The sequence below is a fragment of the Lentinus tigrinus genome (assembly GCF_003813185.1).
Source record: "Lentinus tigrinus ALCF2SS1-7 unplaced genomic scaffold L226scaffold_23, whole genome shotgun sequence".
In the NCBI taxonomy this organism is placed as follows: Eukaryota; Fungi; Basidiomycota; class Agaricomycetes; order Polyporales; family Polyporaceae; genus Lentinus; species Lentinus tigrinus.
In genome coordinates this window covers 78,072-101,344 of record NW_027137932.1, presented here as the reverse complement: position 1 = coordinate 101,344, position 23,273 = coordinate 78,072, and the positions used below count along the sequence as shown (strand labels likewise).

General features: G+C 56.6%; 13 protein-coding genes across 13 annotated transcripts; 12 read left to right on the top strand and 1 right to left on the bottom strand.

The window, feature by feature from the left end:
- Nucleotides 1-1,164: 1,164 nt before the first annotated feature.
- L226DRAFT_614832 (uncharacterized protein) lies at nucleotides 1,165-3,245 on the top strand. The gene is made up of 7 exons (XM_067686696.1): nucleotides 1,165-1,589; nucleotides 1,656-1,873; nucleotides 1,959-2,091; nucleotides 2,146-2,309; nucleotides 2,367-2,603; nucleotides 2,662-2,772; nucleotides 2,840-3,245. The coding sequence occupies exons 1-7, from the start codon at nucleotides 1,529-1,531 to the stop codon at nucleotides 2,969-2,971; spliced, it is 1,056 nt and encodes a 351-aa protein (XP_067532935.1). The 5' UTR covers nucleotides 1,165-1,528; the 3' UTR covers nucleotides 2,972-3,245.
- A 302-nt stretch (nucleotides 3,246-3,547) lies between these two features.
- Nucleotides 3,548-6,650, top strand: L226DRAFT_573114 (P-loop containing nucleoside triphosphate hydrolase protein; the record flags this gene model as incomplete). Its single annotated transcript, XM_067684785.1, has 8 exons — nucleotides 3,548-3,832; nucleotides 3,904-4,008; nucleotides 4,177-4,966; nucleotides 5,017-5,099; nucleotides 5,186-5,349; nucleotides 5,399-6,321; nucleotides 6,379-6,582; nucleotides 6,631-6,650. The coding sequence occupies 8 exons, from the start codon at nucleotides 3,548-3,550 to the stop codon at nucleotides 6,648-6,650; spliced, it is 2,574 nt and encodes an 857-aa protein (XP_067532934.1).
- A 353-nt stretch (nucleotides 6,651-7,003) lies between these two features.
- Nucleotides 7,004-8,211, top strand: L226DRAFT_467101 (kinase-like protein; the record flags this gene model as incomplete). Its single annotated transcript, XM_067676023.1, has 2 exons — nucleotides 7,004-7,577; nucleotides 7,640-8,211. 2 exons carry the CDS (start codon nucleotides 7,004-7,006, stop codon nucleotides 8,209-8,211), a joined length of 1,146 nt encoding a protein of 381 aa, XP_067532933.1.
- A 314-nt stretch (nucleotides 8,212-8,525) lies between these two features.
- On the top strand, nucleotides 8,526-10,687 carry L226DRAFT_511835 (uncharacterized protein; the record flags this gene model as incomplete). The annotated part of the gene is made up of 3 exons (XM_067678316.1): nucleotides 8,526-9,710; nucleotides 9,774-10,260; nucleotides 10,321-10,687. 3 exons carry the CDS (start codon nucleotides 8,526-8,528, stop codon nucleotides 10,344-10,346), a joined length of 1,698 nt encoding a protein of 565 aa, XP_067532932.1. The 3' UTR covers nucleotides 10,347-10,687.
- Nucleotides 10,688-12,418: 1,731 nt separating this feature from the next.
- L226DRAFT_152486 (uncharacterized protein) lies at nucleotides 12,419-13,454 on the top strand. The gene has a single exon (XM_067672455.1). It carries the CDS (start codon nucleotides 12,670-12,672, stop codon nucleotides 13,303-13,305), a length of 636 nt encoding a protein of 211 aa, XP_067532931.1. The 5' UTR covers nucleotides 12,419-12,669; the 3' UTR covers nucleotides 13,306-13,454.
- Nucleotides 13,455-13,599: 145 nt separating this feature from the next.
- Nucleotides 13,600-14,851, top strand: L226DRAFT_537188 (uncharacterized protein). The gene is made up of 5 exons (XM_067681277.1): nucleotides 13,600-13,671; nucleotides 13,728-13,815; nucleotides 13,868-14,099; nucleotides 14,157-14,351; nucleotides 14,418-14,851. Exons 3-5 carry the CDS (start codon nucleotides 14,051-14,053, stop codon nucleotides 14,744-14,746), a joined length of 573 nt encoding a protein of 190 aa, XP_067532930.1. The 5' UTR covers nucleotides 13,600-13,671; nucleotides 13,728-13,815; nucleotides 13,868-14,050; the 3' UTR covers nucleotides 14,747-14,851.
- L226DRAFT_537187 (uncharacterized protein) lies at nucleotides 14,694-15,645 on the bottom strand. Its single transcript, XM_067681276.1, has 3 exons — nucleotides 15,359-15,645; nucleotides 14,833-15,294; nucleotides 14,694-14,778 (listed from the first exon to the last, which is right to left on the bottom strand). Exon 2 carries the CDS (start codon nucleotides 15,285-15,287, stop codon nucleotides 14,898-14,900), a length of 390 nt encoding a protein of 129 aa, XP_067532929.1. The 5' UTR covers nucleotides 15,288-15,294; nucleotides 15,359-15,645; the 3' UTR covers nucleotides 14,694-14,778; nucleotides 14,833-14,897.
- A 674-nt stretch (nucleotides 15,646-16,319) lies between these two features.
- Nucleotides 16,320-17,088, top strand: L226DRAFT_614827 (uncharacterized protein). Its single transcript, XM_067686695.1, has one exon. The coding sequence runs from the start codon at nucleotides 16,399-16,401 to the stop codon at nucleotides 17,026-17,028; it is 630 nt and encodes a 209-aa protein (XP_067532928.1). The 5' UTR covers nucleotides 16,320-16,398; the 3' UTR covers nucleotides 17,029-17,088.
- A 28-nt stretch (nucleotides 17,089-17,116) lies between these two features.
- Nucleotides 17,117-18,114, top strand: L226DRAFT_152444 (uncharacterized protein). The gene has a single exon (XM_067672454.1). The coding sequence runs from the start codon at nucleotides 17,206-17,208 to the stop codon at nucleotides 18,007-18,009; it is 804 nt and encodes a 267-aa protein (XP_067532927.1). The 5' UTR covers nucleotides 17,117-17,205; the 3' UTR covers nucleotides 18,010-18,114.
- A 418-nt stretch (nucleotides 18,115-18,532) lies between these two features.
- L226DRAFT_537184 (uncharacterized protein) lies at nucleotides 18,533-18,945 on the top strand. Its single transcript, XM_067681275.1, has one exon. It carries the CDS (start codon nucleotides 18,578-18,580, stop codon nucleotides 18,911-18,913), a length of 336 nt encoding a protein of 111 aa, XP_067532926.1. The 5' UTR covers nucleotides 18,533-18,577; the 3' UTR covers nucleotides 18,914-18,945.
- An 827-nt stretch (nucleotides 18,946-19,772) lies between these two features.
- On the top strand, nucleotides 19,773-20,478 carry L226DRAFT_537182 (uncharacterized protein). Its single transcript, XM_067681274.1, has one exon. It carries the CDS (start codon nucleotides 20,194-20,196, stop codon nucleotides 20,452-20,454), a length of 261 nt encoding a protein of 86 aa, XP_067532925.1. The 5' UTR covers nucleotides 19,773-20,193; the 3' UTR covers nucleotides 20,455-20,478.
- Nucleotides 20,479-20,576: 98 nt separating this feature from the next.
- L226DRAFT_537181 (uncharacterized protein) lies at nucleotides 20,577-21,527 on the top strand. Its single transcript, XM_067681273.1, has one exon. The coding sequence runs from the start codon at nucleotides 20,747-20,749 to the stop codon at nucleotides 21,521-21,523; it is 777 nt and encodes a 258-aa protein (XP_067532924.1). The 5' UTR covers nucleotides 20,577-20,746; the 3' UTR covers nucleotides 21,524-21,527.
- Nucleotides 21,528-21,716: 189 nt separating this feature from the next.
- Nucleotides 21,717-22,498, top strand: L226DRAFT_537180 (uncharacterized protein). The gene has a single exon (XM_067681272.1). It carries the CDS (start codon nucleotides 21,740-21,742, stop codon nucleotides 22,454-22,456), a length of 717 nt encoding a protein of 238 aa, XP_067532923.1. The 5' UTR covers nucleotides 21,717-21,739; the 3' UTR covers nucleotides 22,457-22,498.
- The last annotated feature ends 775 nt before the right edge of the window (nucleotides 22,499-23,273 follow it).

Genomic DNA, 23,273 nt, shown 5'->3' with positions numbered 1-23,273 from the left:
ATGCACAGCGTTCTGAGAGCCGTGCGTTCCCGAGGGACGGGGTTGCAACCTGGTCCACCGCGTGTTGTGTACTCGGGCTCGATTGCAACTATCCGTTTTGCACCGGGCCATTCCGCTGAACACGCACTGGGTCTGCTGGGCCCGTTGAGAATCACGATCCTGGCTGGAGAACTAGTTCGTTGGGTAAGCTTCACTGCTACGGACTGGATCGAAATGTACCGATTACCGCAACGATCCCGCTACTGCCCCAGGACATCCGGATCGACGCCTCTTCCTCTGCCAGGACAATGGTGAGCCTCGTCGTCGTCCTGTCCGCAGCCGTGCTGCGCCCGCTGGCGCGTTCGCGGAGAAGCGAGAGCAGGTAGGTCGTACAGTACGGAGCGGACGACGAAGGCTGGATCGAAATTCGCTCAGAACTGCAACCAGGATGTGACGAGAAAGCGCGCCGGAGTGACCGTCCATGCGACTTAACGGTCGGATATATCTAGCCTTTCGAAGGTGAGCACAGAAAAGGCTGCAAGCTCGTGGGCGCATGGACGGCGACATTGGTGACGGTAAGCGACGGACGACTGGGAGCTGGTGCAGCGGCCGCTTCAGCCAAAGCCTGATCAGTCCGAGTCGTCTCAACACGTGGCGTACACGATCGCATACCTGTATATCATGAACGGCCTGGTGGTTAATCTTGGACTGGTAGGTAACGGGAATGCCACTCCTGGACTTCAGATTCTTTGTATGAGTGAATAGACATCGTGAACGAGAAGGGCACCTACTTACTGGGACACGCGAGCAAACAATTTTGTGCCGTCCGCGAAAGGTGGTAGTGTATTAGCAGCTCGGGACGACGGCTCCTTGGGGCATCCGGTGCAAGTGAGGATTCGTGGATCATCACACCAAGGTGGGAAGGCGGCCAGGTGGTGCGAGGTACAGCCAGATAAGAATCCTGGGCCTCCTACTAATCGCTCCGAGGACGACCGTAGCCAGGTCTGTCGCTTCCAGCGTATACTGATCAAGAGTCTCAGTTAGTCTCAGTCAGTCTCAGTCTAGGAGCCGGATGTGAGCGAGATACGACAAGTGGATGACGGGCTTATCAAACCTGCTATGCGTGAGAAGCCATCTGTCTGGTCGCGGTCGCCTCGAACTTGAACCTGATAGAACTTGAGAGGTGACAACCAACCAAAAGCTGCAAGTGGGCGTGGAAGAGGTGCGCGCTGCATGGCTCGTCGCTGTCATCCAAGTCGTCGCCAGTTGTCGTCGCAGGTCAAGAAGGTTGCTATCGAGATCCAATCCGAGGATTCCGAGCCACGTACCTGATAGGCGCCCGCATGGCGGCTTGTCTTGGACTCTCACCGACTTAACTCTCACTGTCATCTCGTAACCGGCCTCCCACAGAGCTTGCAGTTCCGACACAAGGCCCGAACCCATGTTCGTCGTCGTCACGCGGGTGCATACCCTGCATGCGGCCGCTTCGGGGATAACGTGCCTACAGACCCGCTTCGAGTCGTGAAGCGGATTTCGGCACACAGCGTCGATGGCGACACCGACCAAGCGTTGCCGACGGCCGCCGACCGACTGCTTCATTCTTCTTGTTGGTGAGGATTCCTGCGTAGAATGCTGTGAAAAGCCTTGTTTGACATAGCTTGCTTGTGTCCCAACAGCGCTGGATTTCCACAACCTCAGTACTACCCACCGCCCAGGACGAGCGCGGTGGGTTCCGCTCACCTTCGAGCGGCGGCTTAGCCTGACCCTCTCCACCGGTTCCTGCGTCTATTATAGGCGGAATGGCAACGTACATAGTTATTACCACTGCGGAAGGGCTGCGACCACACACCCCACTTCCCTTCCGCACTTCTCTACTCTTCATATTCAACTTCCGGTACGTCTGCCGCCCACATCTCCGGGAGAGAAGCCCAGAATTGACGCTTTTTTGACATACGGCGCTTCGCGTGCCGCCTAATAAGCACTCCCCGGTCCCAGGGCCAGCAGTCGCCTACACGCCCGCCACTCGAGGGACACATCACCAGCACCCGACAGTGCGATTACCTGGGTTACATATTGTACCCCCAACTCCTTCCCGCGGATCCGAGCGAGTGAGTACGTACCTGCGGCTGCTCTTCGATGATCTTATTCTCATCTGAAGCTTGTCAGTTCTTCACAACGTCTATCCACAAGGGCTCAGTAACGATATGATGAATCTGTTGAAGAGCCCCCGAGCGAGTGATGACTCGGAAACGATGCACGACTACAGACGTCCCATGTCGTACGACTCCCTTGGTAGCCGGAGCGTGCTCTCGGTCGCTGCAGAATCCACAGTATGTGCGATTGCCCAAGTATGGTTCCTTGTCACGCTGACTGCCTTGCACATCCAGAGACAACTCCGCTTCATCTGCCTGGACCTCCCGTCCGTTCCTTTCCGCGACGAGTACAGCCCACAGGAGGAGATGATTCCCTGCGACATCCCATTCGTCGATCTCAAAGGCGACATGATTACCGTCTCGGCCGCCCTCAGCCGGGTGCTGCACCGAATGGGGTGCTACGCGCTCGCTGGCGGGAACTGTTGCCCATTCCCAAGAGACGTCGACTCCAGACTGTCGCTCGCGTTTCATGTGAGCTCATCTCCGAGTGTTGAGACGATGTCCGTTGACTCACTCCGGCTTATCACAGTTTCCAGACTCCGGATTCGCTATCAGAGAGGTCAACACCTTCGAGGACGGAAAGCTGATCACTCTGAACCTTCTCGCGTTCCGCGTGGCGCAACAGTTGAAGACTTGCATGGTGAGCATCGTCTCCTCCAACGTCCTCGCTCATATACTGATATCGATTCGATGCACATCACATGCAGGACCTCGCTCGACAAGCAGGCCGGCCGATGCGGTATAACGGGCGTGACATACAGATTGACAAGCTGGTCATGAAGAGCCTGCGGCGGGTTTCAAAGGACGCGTGGCAGCCCGAGCTTTGCATATGGTGTTGAGCGCCGCTCCGTTGTACGAGTACAGTATCGATCCCTTACTACAGCGTTGCTATGAGACGTGACTGCCACGCAGATACCTACGCAACTACCGACTCACCACATGCATCCCGTGGATGTTCATGAACAACTTCCCGCACGCCGTGCTTTCCAAGAGGATAAGGGGCAGCATGTCTTGCGGAGTAAGCGTGTTCGCTCAGGTGAGACTTGTGGTGGTGATAGCGAACGCATGACAGGTGTGGCGAGTCCGACATTCCACCCTGTGTCGCGTTGCGGGCATCGGAATCTTGCGATAATAGCTCATAGCGTCCTACGACCACCGCGGGATCACGGCTGACGGTCGTACTACGTGTGACGACCTCTGTGTGCGAGATTGACGTTGAACGACATCAACTCGAACATACACGCGTCGGTCGAGGGGCCGCAGTGACACGAGAAATATGTCGCCATCGCACTTCAAGTTCTGTGCAAGGGCGTAAGTCTGTAAGCACGGAGGGACCGAACGAGGAAACATACCCGAACCTTTAACCTAAGCCTGCGGGCACTCTCGAGCGTCTCCTGTCATCGCCGCGAACTCAGATGTCTCAACCAAACACGTCTCGACGGAAGTCCACACGAAACCTGCCTCAAGTCGACCTCGCTGGCTCCTCGCTTGGAAAGCCCAACATTGTCCTCTCTGGCCACCTCCACACGCGTTCGACACGTCCTGACGACCTCGTCGGCGTCGAAGATCAAGACTTTACCTCCGTCGACGACTGCGAAACACACCTTTACCAGTCCTTCAGTCGCAACGCCGACCATGCTTCCTGTGCCCCAATCAAGAGTTATGGCAAAAGCGCACGCAAGCGGTGGCACCCCCACGGTGTTCAGCGTTGGCGATACTGTGATCGTCAAGACCATGAAGCCCAATAACAGCATTGGCGTGATGATGGAAGGTCGAGGGCGAGGAGTCGCAGAAGGAGCAGCTGCGGGTGCAGGCGCACTGGTTCTTGCGGCCGGAGGAGCTGCCTAAGTTCAGAGTGAAGAGAGAATTTGTCGAGGTGAGTTCCGTCTCCATATTCTTGTTTCTCGCACACGGGCTCCAGCCGACCCCCACTGCCAGAACGAAGTCTTGTATACCCTCAGCGCGTCTGCGACCGTCCCGCCCTAAGCTGTCCTCTGCCACTGCACCGTAACCTCGTCTGCGTCTGCCGCCGTCTCCTCTAAAGGACCCCAAAGAATCCAATCTGAACAATGTCGAGCCCACGGACACCTTCTGCCGCCTGTCCATCGACCAGCAGCGCGGCATCTACTACGAGCTCCACTGGGGCAACTTCCGGGACGGGGCCATGCGCGCTCTGTCAGAGCGCGACGAGAACCAATCCGAAATACCGTGGCCGAACGAGGAGATCTGGACGGTCAAGCCCGGGAGAGGTCGAGATGTCAAACGCGACTCGGACGGGCGACAGAACCCAGCCAAGGGGAGACGTGTCGCCGGCCGTAAGGCAGCTCAATCGGAGAGTGAGAGCAGCGAGGACTCCGGCGATGAGTTCGAGGAACCACCCGCGGATGAGGAGAGCGAAGACGAGATGGAGGTTGATGCGTCCAGCGCTGACGGCGAGGACGAAGACGCAGACGTTGAGTTCGACGAGCCGAAGACCCCTCGCAAGCGCAAACGTGGCGGCGCCATCCCTCGTACCCCACGAACACCCAGGACTCCTCGGACTTCTCGACGACCGCGCGCGGACAAGACATCTCTTGCGCAGCCCACGCCTCACTCGAAGGCAGCTCTGCGCCGCCGGAAGAAGACCGCCCTGGCTGTCCGACCACCTCCGCCGGCGGAAGGAATGCTTGAGCTCGCACTGACGCGTGGGTTGAAGGATGATCCATGGTTGCGGGCAATGCATGTGCTGCACGTCGCTGCGAGACCGGGCCCGCTACCATGCCGTGAGGAGGAGTACGGTCGAGTGCTTAGGGCCGTGGAGGAGCTGCTGGAAGAGGGCAGCGGTGGCTGTATCTGTGCGTGTCACTGACCATCCACGCTTATCGATTGCTGACGCTTTGTGCAGACATCTCTGGGGTCCCTGGGACAGGCAAGACGGCGACGGTTCACGCAGTCGTCCGCGAGCTGAAACGGATAGCAGAGCAGAACGTATGTGTCGCGCTGCTGCGTTCAAACTGATTGCTCACGATCATCCTGCAGGAAGCTAACCCCTTCGCATACGTCGTGGGCTGAAGATCCTCGAGCCGGCAGCAGCGTATGGACTGCCGTGGGAAGCGGTTCGCGGGCACGACACCGCAAAGGATGGGCACATGAAGATCAGCTCTAAAGAGGCTCTCCGAAACCTCTCCCAACACTTCAGCGGCACGCAACGCGCCGGCCCTGCCAGCGGGCATGCTTGGTGAGTTGATCCTCACATGCACGCGGACAAAAATTCATGCAGGCTGCAGCGTGGTGCTGATGTATGAGCTCGGCCAACTCATGACGACGAAGCAGGACGTCGTGTACAACTTCTTCAACTGGCTGGCGCTCGCCAACTCGACGCTCGTCGTGCTCGCCGTCGCGGACACGATGGATCTCCCGGAGGGCATCATGACGGGACGTGTGCGCAGCCGTTTGGACATGGTCCGCATCAACTTCCAGTCGTACACGACCCCGCAGCTCGAGCAGATCGTCAAGGCCCGCCTGGCCGCATCCAAAGCAGGCCTTCTCGCAAGTACCCCCGACGTGCTAGCCGTGGACGCCGTACGCTTCGCGTCGATGAAAGTGTCGTTGATCAGCGGCGACGCACGACGCGTGCTCGACATCTGCCGGCGCACCGTCGAGCTCGTGCACCCGCTGCGAAAGCCCGCCCGGACGGACGACGTGAAGGAGGTGATCAAGGAGATGCAGAACAGCCCGACGGCGGCGTACCTTCGTGAGCTGTCCTTCCACGAGCGGCTGATGCTCGCCGCGCTGGTCGAGTGCATGCCCAAGGAGGGCGTGGAGAAGATCAAGTGGTCCGAACTGCAGCGCCAGCATGTCGTCTACGTCAACCTCCTCGCGAACGACGCGGAGGGCGATCCGTCGCGCCGACCGAGCTCGGATGAGCTTGTGCTCGTATTGGAGGCGCTTTTGGCGTCACATGCGCTCATTTGCGAAGACGGTCCCGCCGTTGCGCGCAAGGCGGAGGGAGAGCGTCGTGTTGCGCTGAATCTCGAGTATGCCGAAGTTGAGAAGGTGCTTGGGGAAGTGGACCTCGCTGGAGGAGTGCTTTTAACGTTTGATGACCCTGCGTCAGCCAGAGAGATTGTATCATCATCGTTTACGACTTATACTCAGTTGCTGTTTTGCTCGATCCGCCTACCCACCGCAATTAGTTGGCCCCTGAGAGGTGAGTTCTGCCTCACATCATGCATACTACTTGACGTTCATCCCGTCCCGGTTGCAGTTCTGAGCGAGTTGCGATTCAGCCTGTTAGTCGTCATCCGTTCCGTACTGCACGACCTACCTGCTCTCGCTTTTTCCGCGAGGGGTACCAGCGGGCGCAGCACGGCTGCGGGCTGGACAACGACGAGGCTCACCATTGTCCTGGCGGAGGAAGAGGCGTCGATCCGGATATTCCGGGGCAGTAGCGGGATCGTTGCGGTAATCGGTACGTTTCGATCCAGTCCGTAGCAGTGAAGCTTACCCAACGAACTAGTTCTCCAGCCAGGATCGTGATTCTCAACGGGCCCAGCAGCCCCAGTGCGTGTTCAGCGCACTGGCCCGGTGCAAAACGGACAGTTGCAATCGAGCCCGAGTACACAACACGCGGTGGACCAGGTTGCAACCCCGTCCCTCGGGAACGCACGGCTCTCAGAACGCTGTGCATGCATCCGACTTTGGGACTGGCCCATGGACTGTCAGGGGCGTCTGGCCGGTAGATGCATATAAGGAGGACGTGTCGAGCCTGAAGTCCGCATCCTTCTCGTCGTGCTCCCTCCGTTCCTGGTGAACGTCTGTCTGCCTTGCTGCTGCGCATTCCTTCGCATCACTTGCATAACCCCATTCTTTGCCGTCCTTCTCTCACCGTCATGCCTCTTGCCGCCGCTTCTCTCCCCAATTTCGCGGGCCGCACCATCAAGGGCCACTACATCCTCACCGAGAAGCTCGGCTTCGGCGGGTGGGGAGTCGTCTACAAGGCGATCGACACACGGAAGCTGTCCGACTCTCCCGCTCGCCACCGTGCAATCAAAATCATTGCCAAGGCGGGTCTCACGCTTAAACACCTCAAGGCGTTCCGCCGAGAGGTGGTCCTGCACGTTGCCGTCGCCTCCCATCCTAACATCATCACCATACACGACGCGTTCGCCGACGACGAGTACCTCTACATCGTCCTCGACTATTGCCCTGGTGGCGATCTCCTTGACCACATTGTCGCGAACAGCTACAGGAGCAACCACGAACTGTTGAGGAGCGCGTTTGTCTCTCTTCTCGACGCTGTCCAGTACTGCCACGAGCATAAAATCGCGCACCGCGATCTGAAGCCTCAGAACGTCCTTGTCAGTGAGGATGGTTCGAAGGTGTTCCTCGCAGACTTTGGTCTGGCTACCGCGGAGCGAATGACGGAGGAGCACGGATGGGGAACGCCTACCCACATGGCACCTGGTGAGGCTCTTGATGCTCACTGGCACTTCGTTCAACGACCGATGCTGACGATTTCCCTGCAGAATGCCATAAAAGCCCGTTTGGCAAAACACCCCGATACGACACCCACGCTGCAGACGTATGGGCTCTCGGGGTGATCCTAATGAACATGCTCACGGGCCGGGGCCTGTGGACGGGAACGTACAGGACGGACGTCTTCTTCATGCGGTTCATCCACGATCCCAACTACTTCTATAACACCTTCCCTGAGCTCTCGATTGGGGTGTGCGATATCCTCACGAGGATTTTCACGCTCGAACCTCTGGAGCGCATCTCTGTGCGCAAGCTCCGCGAGGCCATTCTCAACCTCGATACCTTCCTGCGCTCCGAGGAGTCAGAGGAAGCGCAGGAGCCTATGAACACTACCTCTGAGAAGTCCGGCAAGTCGACGCTGGACATGCTGGATGGTTCGCCCGGCCTCTCTCCTGCGAGCTCGCAGGATGATGCCGAGAGCCCGCTCGTGACCCCGGAGGACACGAAAGTTGGAATGCCGAAGCACGTTGAGGTTAAGAAGGTGGAATGGAAGATTGCGTTTAGGGTGCAGGTGTTGAGGGGGGGACACGATCACGTTGAGGATAAGATGGACTGCGATTGAGGGTTCTGGGTCCTACTCCAGACTACCAGTAATTGACGTTGTCGCCATCGTCTATGCACATATCATAACGTGCCGCACCTTGACCCTTGACGATACTCAGGACAGCACGCTCTTCCACTGAAGCCGATTCCCGTCCTTCCGCTTACCTCGGTAAGTTCGATCTTGTAAATCTTTCGCATTTCTCGCTGGACGTATGTATGTGCTCTGGTAAGCGTGTGACAGTGAACGGACCGGTAGATGCGTCCGAAGATTGTACCGATCTGAGCGTCGGCAACTTGACTCTGTACCACGATCTGCATTGCTTGGTGCTTGGCATGTTGAACCTTCTCTCACTCAACGACGACGTTCTTCTGTCCATCGTCGCAAACCTGCATGGTCAAGATGCGCTGAATGTCTCTCTCACTGCAAAAAGGGCGTACGCGCTCGCCGGACATCGTATTCCTTCACACATACGTTGCTCGAGCCCGCTGCAACTACGACGACTCCATGCTTACCTCCTGTCGACTTTGCCCAATGGCGCTCCTCGAATAGCATTCTTGGAGCAGTTTGTCATCGATGCTTCTACGTTCGAGACACCTGATAGGGACCCCACCTACTATGCAAGCGACTTCTCTCAGGCACACCTCATCGGAGACATTCTCCTTCAAGCCCAAAACCTACGCGAGCTCTCTGTCGAGCGCTGTCAGCCGTATTTCGCACACGACCCTCGGATTGGGGAGGCTGTACGATCACTCGACAACCTTGTCAACGTTAGGCTCTCCACCATTGCCGACTCTACGCTCACTATCTTCGATCCCTCCCGGAGCCACCACATCGCACGTCTCACGCTGTTCTACTCAGACCTGGAGGAATATGTTCCGGTCGAGAATGGGTCGATGTCGTTGCCACCCCTCGTATCCCTGCTTTCATCTTGCCCCCACCTCCGCACCGTCATTTTGTCGAACTTCACCCCAAAGACGGGTCTTTCCCGCGACGAGACACTTTCTTTACCTTCATTCCCATCGATCCAAGATTTACGACTATGTGGATCTTCCGGACCTTCCTTGGATTTGGTTGAGCTTTGTCCCAATCTTTCCACTCTCGTAGTCTCGCTCGCTCGGGCCTCGGACGTTGAACCGGACGTGGATGTCGAGCTTATCGTCAGCAAAGGCTCGAAGTGGCCCCCTCTCCGCAGATTGATAATCTCACAGTATGAAGACGTCCTCTCCTTTTACGAGCGACTCAACACCGTCAACCAGCTGCAGATATCAGACTTGCTCCATTTCAACTTGAACCCGGACAGCGCATTGCCCGCGGTTGACTCACTGCCACACTTTCTCGCTTTCCTTCACAACACATCGCCTGTCGGGCTCTTCATGTGCATGCGTGGTTGTATGGAGACCGATGTGCAGAGGGCGTTATGGAACGATATCCCTCGGGTTGTACCACGACTGCGGTCCCTCGAGCTTCAACTTCGTCCCCCGTCGGACAATGACGACTTGGATTACTATTCCTGGCTAGTAAGTACGACCCCTTACCTCTGTCGGGCTGCGCTGAGGCTGACCAACAATGTGATGTTGTAGGACAAGCTCACCGTCGCCCTTCCATCATTGCCACTTGTATGTCTCCGGGTGCTTGTGTTCCCGGAGGAGGATTCGCCCGACATGTGGTATAAAGCAGAGGAATGGGAGAGTGGACTAAGACGCCTCGGCGAACGGGCGGCCAGTCGCCTGCAGAAACTGGCAGAATTACCCAACCAACTGGTTCGCTCACTGCCCTCGCTGCGATACCTAGCGTTGGGAGACACAGCACCTAACGTGGGACTCGTAGGCGACGCCGCTGCGTTCGGCTCTGCCATCATTCGCGCGCGGCAAGTACAGGAGGACAATATCGTTTGGGAATGTGATGAGCTGAGGCGTATGCTGTCCATCAGGAAGCATCAGCAGTCTTGGTGGCGGGTCGTCAATGGTCCTCATGGGAGGGAGCTCTTGACTATCTCGGAGAAGGAAGGCGAGGAAGCTCAGCGGCTGATCGAGACGATGACAGACTCGGACACTACACACATGGAAGGCGAGTTACCTCCATTACTTTCCACTCAGCTTTCGCTCAAATGGGACCTCCGTCTATCAGAGGCTTTGAAAGCTCTGTCGCTTTGACGTCCTTTGTACATGGACAAGCAATGACGACCGATGTCAGTCAAAGGTGCCGTGGTTGCAAGCGGGATTCTCACTTCGGGGTTTCTTTACCATAGAAAAGCGCAAGCGAGTCTTCCGGAAGCTCTAGCGTACCACAGCAATATGACAGGCTTCGGTTAGAGTCCCGCGGAGACGGTCGAGGGAGGGAGGGGAGGAGGAGCGGACAAGCCTGCGCACTTACGATCGTGACTATCTTTGGACCTCGACTTCACGTCCTACAGGCTCCCTTTTTTTCCCCAGACTCGTTCGAATGCTGCAAGCCGGAGGGCTCAGGTTGTATGATTTACTTCGTATACATCGACATATCATGCTACGTCCTAGAATCATCGTACGCGACACCCTGCAGGTACGTCACAAGTTGTCGACCCGAAGTGAGTCCGAGTCTAGAACACAGAGCCTCGTGTGTACAGTGGCGGACAACGCGCACGCCACAGCGCGCGATGGACCCAGCGAAGCTGCATAGCGCGAGAGGAGAGATTATGTCATGGCCTGGAAATGATGTAATCGTCGGCTGATTTTGTTTGATGTTACAGTTGTACGTCTACAACATAGATGAGCGTTGAGAGAAGAGCGAACGGAACCTGGTAGAGACAAACTCACCGCATCTGTCGCGGTAGAGAGAGCCGTCTGTATCTATTATCCTACCGCAGAGAACAGTACGATAAGGCAGACGAAGACGACCGTAACGAGGAACAGGAGAAGATATGCGAAAAGAACGTTCCAGCATGCAGGACCCTCTGGGTTGTCTGCGAGATCTTCCTCACTAAGTACGAGGGCTAAAATCGACGTCAGTCAGTATCATCCGAGCTTCAAGTAGTTGAGAAGCACCTGTTTGTTCTGAACCCGGGTAGCTCATGAGACGTGCGAAGGCAACCCCCGTGAACCTCATGCGACGTGCTCTTATTACGAGGGCAGACTCGAGCTCGTTGTCCAGGTTCGGGTCGAAATCAGGGTAGTCCTCCTGTGCGTACATATTTCAGAGTCGGCGCTGAATCTATGTGCAATATGAGTATATGAGCCCACATGTCTGCGCCACAACCCTCGAAGACGAGGACGTACTTAAGATGCGCCCTACTAGTATTCGACTTGGGTTGCGGGAATTTATGGATAGGCTGATTATCACCCACTAGGGGGTATATAACCGGCTTCAGAGGGGTAGCGCATGTTCATGAGGCGTAGCATGCGGCGTGGCCGGCGGGGACGCAGGAAGTGAGGGCGAGCAGAAGCACCGCGGCGTAGTCCTCGTTCTCGTACCTCGAGGAGCTGTGCCTTCAGCACGAGTGGAAGTAACAATAGGACTCACCTTACCTCGTGTAGGGTCCCCATCGAGACATCGAGACGTCTACACCGTCGGAGGCCACCGGAAGCATTGCGATTTTGCTGACGCATATTCAACGCAGTCGGACGTTCTGAGCATAGTTGAGTGCCACGCTGCGTCGGTGATGCTACCCACAAAAGAGAGCAGGGGATAAAATGAAGTGAGGGAGACCAACCGCCGGGGGAAGAACTTCCAGTGCATGCAGTACGAGGTCGCACTTGAGCTAAAGCATAGACGTTTACGCGTTACGAGTCAGATACATAGAGGCAGGCTGTCGTAGAGAGAATTCTCTTTGTTATCGTAAAAGTTGGAGAAGAGCATGGGTGCGCCACAGCGGACGTAGTGAGCTGAGGATCGGTTCCCGAAGGCGCTGTCTTCGGTACGCCTCGGCTCGGGGTATCTGACATTGGTCCATTAATACAAGGAACCTTTTGCCTCTCCTCATGAAACTTAAATTCTGCATTCCAATCCAACAACGCCACGCCGCTCGCCAGATTCAAGTTAATGGTGCGTGATGCCTGGAGTGATGATGCTCACCAGCCCAACGATCCCTCATAAACCAGCCTCTGAGTAAGATCTCGTACGTCCCTCCTTTACCCCGCAGATCAAGTTGTCCGATACGAGCCTCGCGGAGATGACACGTTCAGCTTGTAAGTGTCACGCGATAGTCCTATCAGAGGTGCTGAACAGACCGTAGATTCCGTCCGACACGAATTTACGTCCGAGAGTACACTAACCGGACCATCCTCGTTGGAGGCGACGGTTCATCGCGCTGCCAACCACATCCTCGCGCGCATCCCATCTGTCACCTCCATTTCAGCTACCATAAAATCGACGTCTTCGACTCTCGTCGATGCGGAGTCTGTGGCAGCGAATAGGACTGACGCGTCTCGTCCATCTACAAGCTCCGGGACGAGGCGAGAGGTCCTGCGAGATTGCGCAACTTTGTGCTTCTACTTCCTCTACATGATCGGCGTACCCCAAGGTCTGCACAATGCGTTCAACTCTCTCGTTGGGTACGCCATCCTTCACCTGACACGACCAGACGATGCAGCGTACGGCGTCAGCGTTGTCACCGCTGCACTGACTGGTCTGGTCGGTGCAGTCACGTTCAACGCAATCATCTGGGGACCAGTCGTTCTCATGATCCTCCTCGCGATCCTCTGGTGCGCAATCCATGCTTGCGTCCGCGCTCTCATATCTCCGCCACTTCCGCGCCCGCCGCCGTCCCCGTCATTGCCGTCGCCACCACTTACGCCGCTGCCACCTGCTCGCCCACCTCGAGACCCGCCCACCCCCTCGCCGCTGAGGCAGGACTGGTACTACGACCCCGAGGAGAGAGCAAACTCACCACTCCTGACCCAGATATGGGGCGCATTCCCTCTATGGTGGAGCCTACCGCTCTGTGCAGCACGCGCCACAGCGATGGGTGCGCTCGGCGCAGCGCTACTGAAGCACTCGGCTCTTCTTCCAATGAGCGCGAGGCATGCTGCCATCACGAATGTTGTGGGTGCGGCCGTCCTCTACGTTCCTCGGGGTGCGATGGCGGTTGTGTGGCGAGTTTTGCTTGTGCGCGAGTACCCAGGTTCGTTTGGGTTGTAAGAAGGTGGAGACGAAGTCCGCGGCTGGTTTCCTGGTGCCGTGGTTGTAACGAGTGACCAAGAAGTTGTTGTAAATAGATCCTTGTAATATGCGTGTTGCCAAGTTTCACCTTCAAGAAGTCATGCATGCAGCCGAGTAGAGTAAGTACAAGCTTGCTGCAGTGAGCGTGAAAAGGAACGCAGCGCTCCGGGTCGAGAGTACCCGGAGCTACCCGGACTTGTGGGTCCACGCACCAGCACTTTCGGGCCGAGAACATCGGAATCCATTCGCACCCTCGTCTTCAACGTCGACGCTCACGTTCACAAAGGATAGACCCATGGCACTACGACAGATACAGGTACAGCATCCTTGACTCGCGGTCCGAAGGTAGTCTTGTACTAGTCTTGGCCCCTGCAGACCCCATCTGATATGTTATTGTCCAGGTCACCTTCTCGTCCGCAACATCAACGCCCTCGGAGGCTTTAGAAGCGTCCTGTGCGCACACACTTCCTTGTTTATGGACTGAAAGTGGTATGGCTTTTGTGTCTCTTGTCCTCCTGCGAGATCAGCTAAGCCTGGACAGGACGATTCCGGGGTGCGAGTCCCAGTCGGTCACGGATTCCGTCCGGAACTAGACCCCGATGAGAAGATGCAGCTTGCGAAATATAAACAGTCTGACTACGAGTACTCTGCGCCTCCCGCCGTGGCCTCATCGTGATTTGACTCTTCTCTCTCTGTCCTACAAACAATAGCGCTATCCGGACACATGAGCCAGTACAGTCTGTCCACCTGCGACCCTCTCGTCGCTCAGCGAGGTGAATGATCATCTCTTTCTACCTTGTCGTCTCCCGGACACTAATCCGCATTGCCAGAGGACCGCCGGAACGTCGTCCGGAAGATCCCGAAGCTCGCCAGCCAAGGCTCGGTCCTCTTCGAGGCGGGGACTTTGTCGACGCGCGCTGGCTCTCTTGAGGACAGCCCTATCTTTGAGAGCTTGGAAGAAGACGAGAACTCATACGCATCTCCGAGCTCCGAATCCTCAGAAGATAGCTCGTATCCCGTCACTCGTGAGCTTGTCCCCCGTTAACATAATGGTCTCGAGTTCTCACTGATCGCGCATATTCGACTCTCAGCCCTCAGCAATCATCACCGCAGTCGCTCTATCCTGGGAGGGTGCGTCGTCGAGAGCCCTGCACCCTCCAGGCGCGGAACCGTAGAGGAGAACGAGATATCGGCGCTCATACCAGCCGTATCCAAGGCGGCGTTCACATCCCTGCCCACGCCCGATACGCCCACAACGCCCACAGGGCGCCCGCGGCCGAAGCGCAAGGCCCCGCCTCCGCTGCTGCAGAGCACTCCGGGGGTCGAGGATGGGAGCCTGGAGACTCCCGCGCCCACGCCGACGACCCCTTCTGCGTTCTCGCGTGCGTTCGGCGTGTTGACGAAGGCGTTCAACCGGTGACTGGGGAGAGATATTGGTCGTATCAATGATGTGTATGTATTCCTATCTGTTGTACAAGTACAGGGTGCATTTGATCTGCGTATAAGAGTTGCTACTGGCTAACGCGGCGGTCGAACGGGTGCAGCCTGAGATGCGTTTTGGACCGCATCCCTCAGAGGATTGGAGGGAGGCATCTGAAGTGCTTCAGGATCGCCCCGAGGATGAAGAGGAGTACGGCTTCTGGAACTAGCCCCCAGAGACCGAGTCTGAGTCCGTGCTCAAAGTAGAACCCGTCCGGTGCAACGGTACGGAGAGCGGACACACTACGGACGAACGCGATTCCGACGGGCATAGGAGAGGTCGTCAATGCAGCCAAGAGGAGCCATCGTACAGCGACGATCCAGCTCTTGCTGAACATCCTCTCCGCATGGAACCATAGGAGGGAAATGAGAATGAGCGTGACGAGAGAGCCCCACATGATGATTTGGACGTGGGCGCTGTGCGTGAGGGCCGAGTAGGGTGTTTCCTGTTGGAAGTAGAGTTTCAGGGGAAGCTCAGACATGATGCAGGTGAGTACACCAAGAGTAGCGGGAGTGATACAGAGCGCGAAGGCGGCGATGATGCATTTGTCAGCCCATGTCAGCGCGTCGCGTTGGGGCTCATGGATGGTGGAACGTAAGGGTGTGGCGTGGATGTTGTCTTCGTAACACGGAGAGGCAACGAAGAAGGCGCGTCGATGGTAGAGCTGCGCAGAAGACATAGTATTTTCGCGACGGGTAAGGACTGTTGGATGTGGATGTGGGTCGGAAAGAACTACGTGAGTCAAGAGGTCGATGTTGCGGTGGCGAGGACGTTCAGAGGCCTTTATAGGGAAAGGCAGGCTATTGTCAGCCTCAAAAACCGAAATAAAACAATACCCAGATAGTATAGATCCAACATGTCATGGCACCCGTCCGACCTGAGAAGCGTCGTCAAGAGTGTCGAGGAAACGCGCTGGAGGAACCGGCGAGAGCGGGGTTGAGCGCTGAGTTTGCGACGAAAAACAATGGCTCTGATCCACATAATAAGTTTGTCTATTGATGTCTGGAGTAGTGTGCGCGTGCCTCGTGCACTCATCGCGACAGGTGGAGGAGGAAACACGGTTTTGTGTGAGCACCGGCAGTCGCCAAGGTACTGTTGCGCGTCTGAGTTACCATCTTGGGTATTTCCACGTGGTCATTTTTACCAGCGCCGCTTTATGAGTCTCCTGCTTTCTCGACGCTCGTCATCTTCTCATCGTTTACTTCTTCGCTCTAGCTAAGATTAAAACTATTCCTGGGTTCTTACGTTTGCTTATGCTGGGCTTCGGACCTGCTACGTTGATACTCGACCAGTCGCGCTAACCAAAGTCCTTGCCCCTCGAGAACAGAACTCAGGAGAGATGCAGCCGCATACGAGAAAGGTCGAGATGAGTACTTGGTGACGGTTGAAAGATACGTCGTTATGATATGTAAGTACTATAGTCGCTTTTCTCTCGTCCTAGTGTGGTACTCGTCGTCTCCTTGACACACCATTCTCCGGTCGCTATCGGGAATCCTGCACTTGGGGTACGTGCCCACTCGTATAAGTGCCCGTTGTCGCAGTTTTCGCGTGGGCACTGTCCTGGACACTGGTCTACCCCTCTTTCCGCCCTCATGTCCTCGAAGGACGACTCCCTATTTGACTGGGACAAATCCCCATCGCCCAAGGGGTCGCGCTTCTCCATCACATCCGATGAGCTCGATGTCCCCGAATGCCATTACGAAAAGAGTCACACTCCTGCTACCCCGGGTTCACTCATGCCCATCCTCCTTGGCCCCCTATTTCTTCTCATCGTCGCATTCAGCATGCTCGTCTCCTTCGGGGTCGCGGTCGTGTCCGTCCTGCTCGGCGGTACACTCTTGAAGTACAAAGCAGAAGTCGCTCTGCTGCAGGACGGACATCACATCACCTCTGCGTTCGCGCAAGTCGTGGCCCTGGGTTGTGGCGTGGTGAATGGCGGTGGATGCGTCCTCGCGCTGCTCGTCGCATGGCTGCTGAACAACGCCCGGCGTGCATGGGCGCGGGTGTTCTTCTGCCTAGTCGTTGGGGTCACCGCGGTGGCGAGCGCGTTTGTGACGGTCGTGGGCCTCTTCTTCTTACCCGGACACCTTGGTCCGGACGGACTGTCGATGATGCAGGCTTTGAAGGCGGGGCCTCTGGGGTTTGGCATTGTGGCGGTCGGAGTTGGGCTATTGTGTCTGCCATTGTATCTGTGTCTGCGTGGACGGATGGAACCTGTATGACGCATTGCGTGTTCAATCGATTTTCGCTTGGACATGCCTACAGTCGGGCTCAGTTGCGCCATTGGACTTGGCTTCGCTTTGATCCACAGCGTCTCGCTTTGCCTGCACATGCGCATGTATATAGCTCGCGTCTCCTTGCGCATCTGACAGGCATTCTTCTACGTTCATTTCTCAGCCATGTCTGCTCACCACAAGATGCAGAGCATGAGCCCACGCTCCTTCTCAACGGATCGTACCCTTACACCTCCCTCTCCTTATCAACCGACTAATTGTCCGCATTGTGACCGGCTCCGCGCAGAGAAAGATAACATCCGGGCAGGAATGCAAGACATCGAGTCGCAGCCCTCTGCGCCATTGGCACGCGCCCGTTCGCGCGTCGGGGTCAATATCTTCATCACTTTCTTCACCTTCCTCGTGTCGTACGTTGCAGGCGTGTTCTTCCCGCTGGTCGGCAAGAGCGTCCTCCACTATGCATCTACCGCCGACAAGCTTTCCACTCCCGCCCCGCCGAGCGATCCCACAATCCCGCCGCTCAACGGGCAGGCGGGCTCGCAGTTGCCAGACTTGCGGCCATCCTGGTGGCCGACGACGTGGCTCGCGCCATTCTACGGCTGCATCATCTTGTACGCCATCATCGTACCTGCGTTTGCCATCATCCAGCTCCTCATCGGGCGGTGTCTCCGCGCCACCGTGACCGAAATGTACTGGCGCACGATGCTTGGGGCATGCCTGCCTGTCGCGGGCTTCGTTATGGCCGTTGGGATCCTCGTGGTGCCGCACGATGCTGGAGCGGACTTCGCGGGCTTGGCGGCGGGGCAGGTGGTGGCGGCGGGGTGCATGGGATATGTTGTGATCGGGATCCCGTTGACGGTCTTGCTGTTTTTGTTGTGGTTGTGCGGCAAGGGTGGTGGGAATGCGGATGTGGGCTCTGAATGCTCGTGCGCGATGGCTCTGTGTTGCTTGGGAATATGCAATGCTTGAGATTGTGTCACTCGTTCATTCTTGAATTTGTGTTTGATTGTGTCTTCGTATCTATCGTCGTTCTCTCGTCCGCTGTCCCCGTGTCGTCAGCCCGAGGCGGAGGTCTGCATAATAAGGTGCGCCTCCTCGATACGCCCTTCGCGTTTTGTGTATTATAGGGGGCACGTCGCTGGCTGATGGTCCGTAATCACCCTCTTGCCTATCCAGAAGCATGCCCGGCGCACGTTCCACCACAATCCCTCAGTGCTTACCCGGCGGATATGACCACGCTCTGTCCTCTCCGCCAACAGCAGCCGCTCCGGAATTGCCCCCTGCAAGCCCCTCCCTAGAGATCAAGGAGACGCGCACTCCCTCTCGCACTATTGGGTGGGACATCGGGAAAAAGGTCCTTGTCGCACTCGGCACGGCCTTCCTCCTCTATAGCGCCACCTTCGTGATCAGTCTCTGGACCGTCACCGCCGGCGCACGCCAGCTAGGATACCCGACGAGTGCACTCGAGTACACATGCACGGTCCTCCCGTACGGCGAGCGGCGTACCTGCGTTACGCAGGCACTTGTTGACGCTATCATGGCCGGGTGCGTGGTGGTGGATGCAATCGTCTTCGCTGTGACTGTGGGGGCATCTTTCGCTGTGAGGGAATGGTCCGAGGACGGGCGGAGGATCGGTCTGAGGAGTCTCAAGGCGTGCTCGGTGGTTGTCATGGGGGGAAGTGTTGTGGCGGCGGAGATTGCTCCGGGCGTTGGGGTATGGCTGAGGCCGCTCGATGGCTTTGGTGTGCGGCAGGCGTTTCTTGCGGGAGGAGTAGGGGTGGTGATGTTTGTTTTCGAGGCTGCGGCCGTACTTTCCTTGATATGTCTTTTGTCTTGCGTCGTCGCGGTGCGCCTACCGTCTGCGAGGCGTTGAGTGGAACGGGTACTGTATGTAGAGTCATTTGGCAATGCACTCCTCGGAGGATTCGGTCACTGTTTTGTCCCATACCATTACTTGGTGTCGAGCCTAGGGAGTCATTGTTGGAATACGGGTACTGATGATTTGACTGTGCTATTAAGAGACGCAAATTATCATCGAGTACTAATGATTTTTAGTTATGCTTGACCGACTCGGAGGAGAGAAAGAGAAGGAACGCTTACCGGTCTCTACAGGCTGGCAACTGAAAATGGCGAGCGCCAAGGGCGACCTTCGTCTCTTGACTCTCTTCCCCTCCCTCCGAGTCTCCCGCCTGCCGTCGAGATACCACGGTCGATGGGATATCTTGCTTCAAAGTTCAGAATGTCTGGCAGGACACTATCTCTAGGTACCGAGGTATCAACTGATTCGACACGTCTAGATGACTACTGGGATTGAGCCGGGAGTGACTAGTGACTCCTATCTGCTGCCTCTCTGCTCCGAGTCGGACGATCTCGACTTTCATATTGCCATTGCATGGAGACGGCCTTGCTTCCCATACATCCTGCTCATCTTCCATCTGGTATGTCTACTTCAAACCCCCTGGGTATATCAGGCCGGGGTCAAGCAGGCGAAATTCGTCGTTGGCGTGCGGGCTGGTTCCCGCCGCCCGGCATCCCCGTTGCAACTCGCATGCTGGGTAGCGGAGAAGTTGACAAGTCGGGCTCACATGGATTGTTAGTGTGGATATAGGGTCTCTGCAATGGTGAGTAGATTTCGAATATGAACCGCTTTTTGTCTTGTGCCCCCCTTCCTCGTCTCCTCCAAAATTGTCACTGCCAAGGCAGCAGGCATCTCTCTGTTGCATATACGCAGCGAGTAGCGTTATGCTTTCGAGCTCGATGGGGCGTATTCTCTCGCCTCATCCTTTCGCCCCTCCTGTCCGAGGCGATCGGCTCAGCCGCGAGCAGTGAGGAGCCAGTAAGTCGTTCTTCGTCAAGCTGGCAACTGCAACGTCCTTCGCGACCCGTCCGTATATAAGAGACCACGGCCAGCCATGGTCCGACATCCAAAGTTTGTCCATGTCAGCCTCCGCTTCTCAACCCGCATATGCCCCTGCTCGTTCGGAGCAACTTGGCGACTCATCCTCCATATCCGCTACCCCAGCCAATTCTTCTCCACTGGCAGTTACGGAGCCTGAGTTTCGAGGGACACAGACGGTCGCAGAGCCTCGCGCCGGAACCATATTCTACTCAGCAATTCCGCTCACCATTGACGTTGTCATTGTGGCGACGATCATGTATCTCGCGGCGATTGGGGTTGGGATCCTGCGCTTGGGCTTGGTCCTGTCTGGACTCGTTGGCATGCTGCTTACTTGCCCCATGACGTCCGCTATCGCCCAGACGTGGTGGCCTCATTATGCTCGCTACTATCTCATGGCGGCCACGGCGGCTGTCGCTCGAGATGGCGGCGATGTTGTCGTCTACCTGCCGCTTTGCGTGCTGGGTGTCTATGTGTGGCGCATGGCAATGGGACGCTGCGTAGGCGGGACTTTGTGAAAAGGTACCTCCGCGTGAGCGGGGAGGTGTCAGCGGCACTTGAACGTCTAGGGAGCGATGGTGATTGTCGTCGTGCATTGCAGACTTATCCAGACGCTTTGTGTCTTTGTTATACATGCACATTCTTATGGTGCGCCGCTGTTAACTGCAATGTCGGTTACTTGGACAGGAGGAGGCATTGCACGCTTTGTCCTTCTGATAGTCATATATATTCGTGCCGCGTATCCTCTGAATTCATCGTAACCTCCTCTCCGCTCTCATATCTCTTCTCTCCACGCTCTTTCTCTCAAGCATGGTGGCCCCAACCGCCATGAGAATGCAGACATTCGTTCAGGCGGCATCACGACACCCCAACTGCGCACTCTGCCACTCTCCTTCTTCCCATTATTCACCTAGACCATCAACCACTCCACGACCTCGGACTCTCGATGACGATGAGGCGACCATGGTCGATATTGACCTCGAAGTCCCGGGTAGACCGAGCCACACACGGTTACCAGCTCACGCCTCGCGGAAGCTCGAGCGCAACTTCTTCGGCATGGAGAATGCCACCCGTGGTGGAATTGCCCTGCGTGTGCTTACGTGCATTGTCGCAACCGTCGTGGCATCCGGTGTCACCTATGCGACATGCATTCTGTCATACATCATCCCCCGCTGGTTGAAGACTCATCGGCCAGACATAGACCTGACCGCGGCAGAGGAGCTGCAGGCAGCTTCCATGCGTAGGACGTTGGTCGCTCTACTGTACGGATGTGCTGTGTCGTATGCAGTCATCGTCCCGATCGTACTCATGATCACCTTGGTGCGGAAGACCTGGAGACGTGACGGAGGCGGTATAATTCGCCCTGGGTACCACGAGTACATCGCTATATTGGCGCTCTTGTGTTTTGCCATCGCGTTCTTCGCCCTTCTTGTAGGCGAGGCCCTCATGGACCCCACTAAGATCACGATAGATTCATTCGTAGGATGGATCTTCGCTGCTATCCCGCCGTATTTCATCTTGAGCGTTGTTGTGTTGATGAATCCTGCCTGGGTTGCATGGTTCGTGGAAGGACATACTACGCTGTAGGGCCTTCTTGCAATGCTATATTCTTTTGACGGAGATAGGCGTAAGACGCTGCTGGATCCGCTTGTATGACGTCGGACAACGAGGACCAGGGGCTTCCACCCGCCCCTAGCCCCTGTATCTGAATTGACGGGATAGCCACTCGGGCTTGGTCTTATATAAAGCCCATCGAGTTCAGTTTCTCATAGTCGACCATCACTGTACCCCATCATCTCCAGTATGATCACTAAACAAGACTCCCCACCTCCATATACCCCGGCTCCGGACGGCGCATCTACATCCTATCCTCCTCCTCCCGGTCAGCCTCCAATGTCAGACTTTTTTCCCGTCCCCCCACAGCCACCACAAGCCCCGCCCGAATACCCAAAAGCGATCGACAGTCAGCCGAGAAAGCGCGAATCCTCGCGCGACTCCTATAGGAGCCTAATACTCACCGCCCTCGCCCTCAGCCTCCTCTTCTTCGTCGTCGCTGGGCTCTTCGTGTTCGCTATCTCGATCCCGTTCGCCCTCGTCGGCGCGCGCATCCTCGGATACCCAACCCAGCCGCTGACAGATCGATACCAGTCAGACTGGTACTACTACAACGGGTACTACGGTGGCCGGTACGCCGGGCTCAGCGGGCAGTTCTCGCGCGCCTTGGCAGCAGGCACCTCTGTCCTTGTGGCGGGGCTGATGGTCCTTGCGTGGATTGCTGGGGTTTTCTGGGTGATCAGGGGAGAGGAGTCAACGGGAGGGTTGGCGCTGTTCTTCACGGTAGTGGTTGGCGGGTGCGCGATCGCGGCTGCGATCGTCCCGGGAGTGGGAGTCGCGCTTAGGCCGGTTACGGATTTCAGCACGCGGCATGCGTTTGCATCTGGAGGAGTGGGATTCGCGGTTTTGGGAGGTTCGGTTGCAGTTGTACTTGTTTGTGTGATCTATCTGATGTCGAGACGGTAGCGTTCTAGCATCTTAGGAGTCGAGACTCGAAAGCTCCTCGGAGGACTCGGATGAGGCATGACCTACCTGTAGTGAGCAGACGCAATGCTGCAATCTAGATCTTCTGCAATGCAGGTTACTACAAACAACGGACATGGAGGAATTTGCAAGACTACTGCTGTGCATGCTGGATACTGAGTCGACGCGGACTCGAAGTGCAAGCTCGAAGCCGCTTCGGCGCTTGTAACTCTTCCTGAACGACATCCACGACGACCGAAACGCTTACGCTACGTATGATGGTCACGTCTAACCCACCCCGAACCCAACGTATTGTCTCTGAAGAGTCCTCAAGTTGCTGAATGCAGCGTCGTTGTCGTCGGAGGACAACCCGATGACTCGACTAGGGGTGCCGCCATCCAGAGGTGGGTAACGACGGTTGCACTATCGAAGCAAGTCGTCGCCGCTTCTTTTGTCATTTCCACGACTGACCATCTCATCGTGTTTGGAACGTTATGTGCAGTATAAGATGCTTGACAGGTGCACCATGTTACTCAAGATTCTCAGGCTGCTTCGTGCTGTCAGCTATCGCCACCCTCGGCGAACTCGTGTGGCACCACTGACACTTTCATCGCTCTATCTCACACATAACTCGAATCAAGTACCATGCTCGGACTTAGCAGAATAATAACGCTTGAGGTCGAGTCGGCACGCCCTACAGGAACAACATCGAGGATACACACCGTCCGCACCCTCCTAGTCAGTGTACTCGGAACCCTCCTCGCGCCCTTCTACCTTACGCTATGGTGCTCCTCTGTCACCGCTGTGTCGAGCATTCTCT

Bases quoted from the DNA above. Each gene is read 5' to 3' on its own strand.
- L226DRAFT_152444 (XM_067672454.1), top strand. From the start codon at position 17,206: ATGTCTGCTCACCACAAGATGCAGAGCATGAGCCCACGCTCCTTCTCA.
- L226DRAFT_537188 (XM_067681277.1), top strand. From the start codon at position 14,051: ATGAGCCAGTACAGTCTGTCCACCTGCGACCCTCTCGTCGCTCAGCGA. The intron at 14,100-14,156 runs GTGAATGATCAT...CCGCATTGCCAG, and splicing joins CCCTCTCGTCGCTCAGCGAG to AGGACCGCCGGAACGTCGTC. The intron at 14,352-14,417 runs GTGAGCTTGTCC...TTCGACTCTCAG, and splicing joins TAGCTCGTATCCCGTCACTC to CCCTCAGCAATCATCACCGC.
- L226DRAFT_537187 (XM_067681276.1), bottom strand. From the start codon at position 15,287: ATGTCTGAGCTTCCCCTGAAACTCTACTTCCAACAGGAAACACCCTAC.
- L226DRAFT_537180 (XM_067681272.1), top strand. From the start codon at position 21,740: ATGATCACTAAACAAGACTCCCCACCTCCATATACCCCGGCTCCGGAC.
- L226DRAFT_152486 (XM_067672455.1), top strand. From the start codon at position 12,670: ATGATCGGCGTACCCCAAGGTCTGCACAATGCGTTCAACTCTCTCGTT.
- L226DRAFT_537184 (XM_067681275.1), top strand. From the start codon at position 18,578: ATGGCCGGGTGCGTGGTGGTGGATGCAATCGTCTTCGCTGTGACTGTG.
- L226DRAFT_537182 (XM_067681274.1), top strand. From the start codon at position 20,194: ATGTATCTCGCGGCGATTGGGGTTGGGATCCTGCGCTTGGGCTTGGTC.
- L226DRAFT_614827 (XM_067686695.1), top strand. From the start codon at position 16,399: ATGTCCTCGAAGGACGACTCCCTATTTGACTGGGACAAATCCCCATCG.
- L226DRAFT_614832 (XM_067686696.1), top strand. From the start codon at position 1,529: ATGGCGACACCGACCAAGCGTTGCCGACGGCCGCCGACCGACTGCTTC. The intron at 1,590-1,655 runs GTGAGGATTCCT...GTGTCCCAACAG, and splicing joins CTGCTTCATTCTTCTTGTTG to CGCTGGATTTCCACAACCTC. The intron at 1,874-1,958 runs GTACGTCTGCCG...CCGCCTAATAAG, and splicing joins CTCTTCATATTCAACTTCCG to CACTCCCCGGTCCCAGGGCC.
- L226DRAFT_537181 (XM_067681273.1), top strand. From the start codon at position 20,747: ATGGTGGCCCCAACCGCCATGAGAATGCAGACATTCGTTCAGGCGGCA.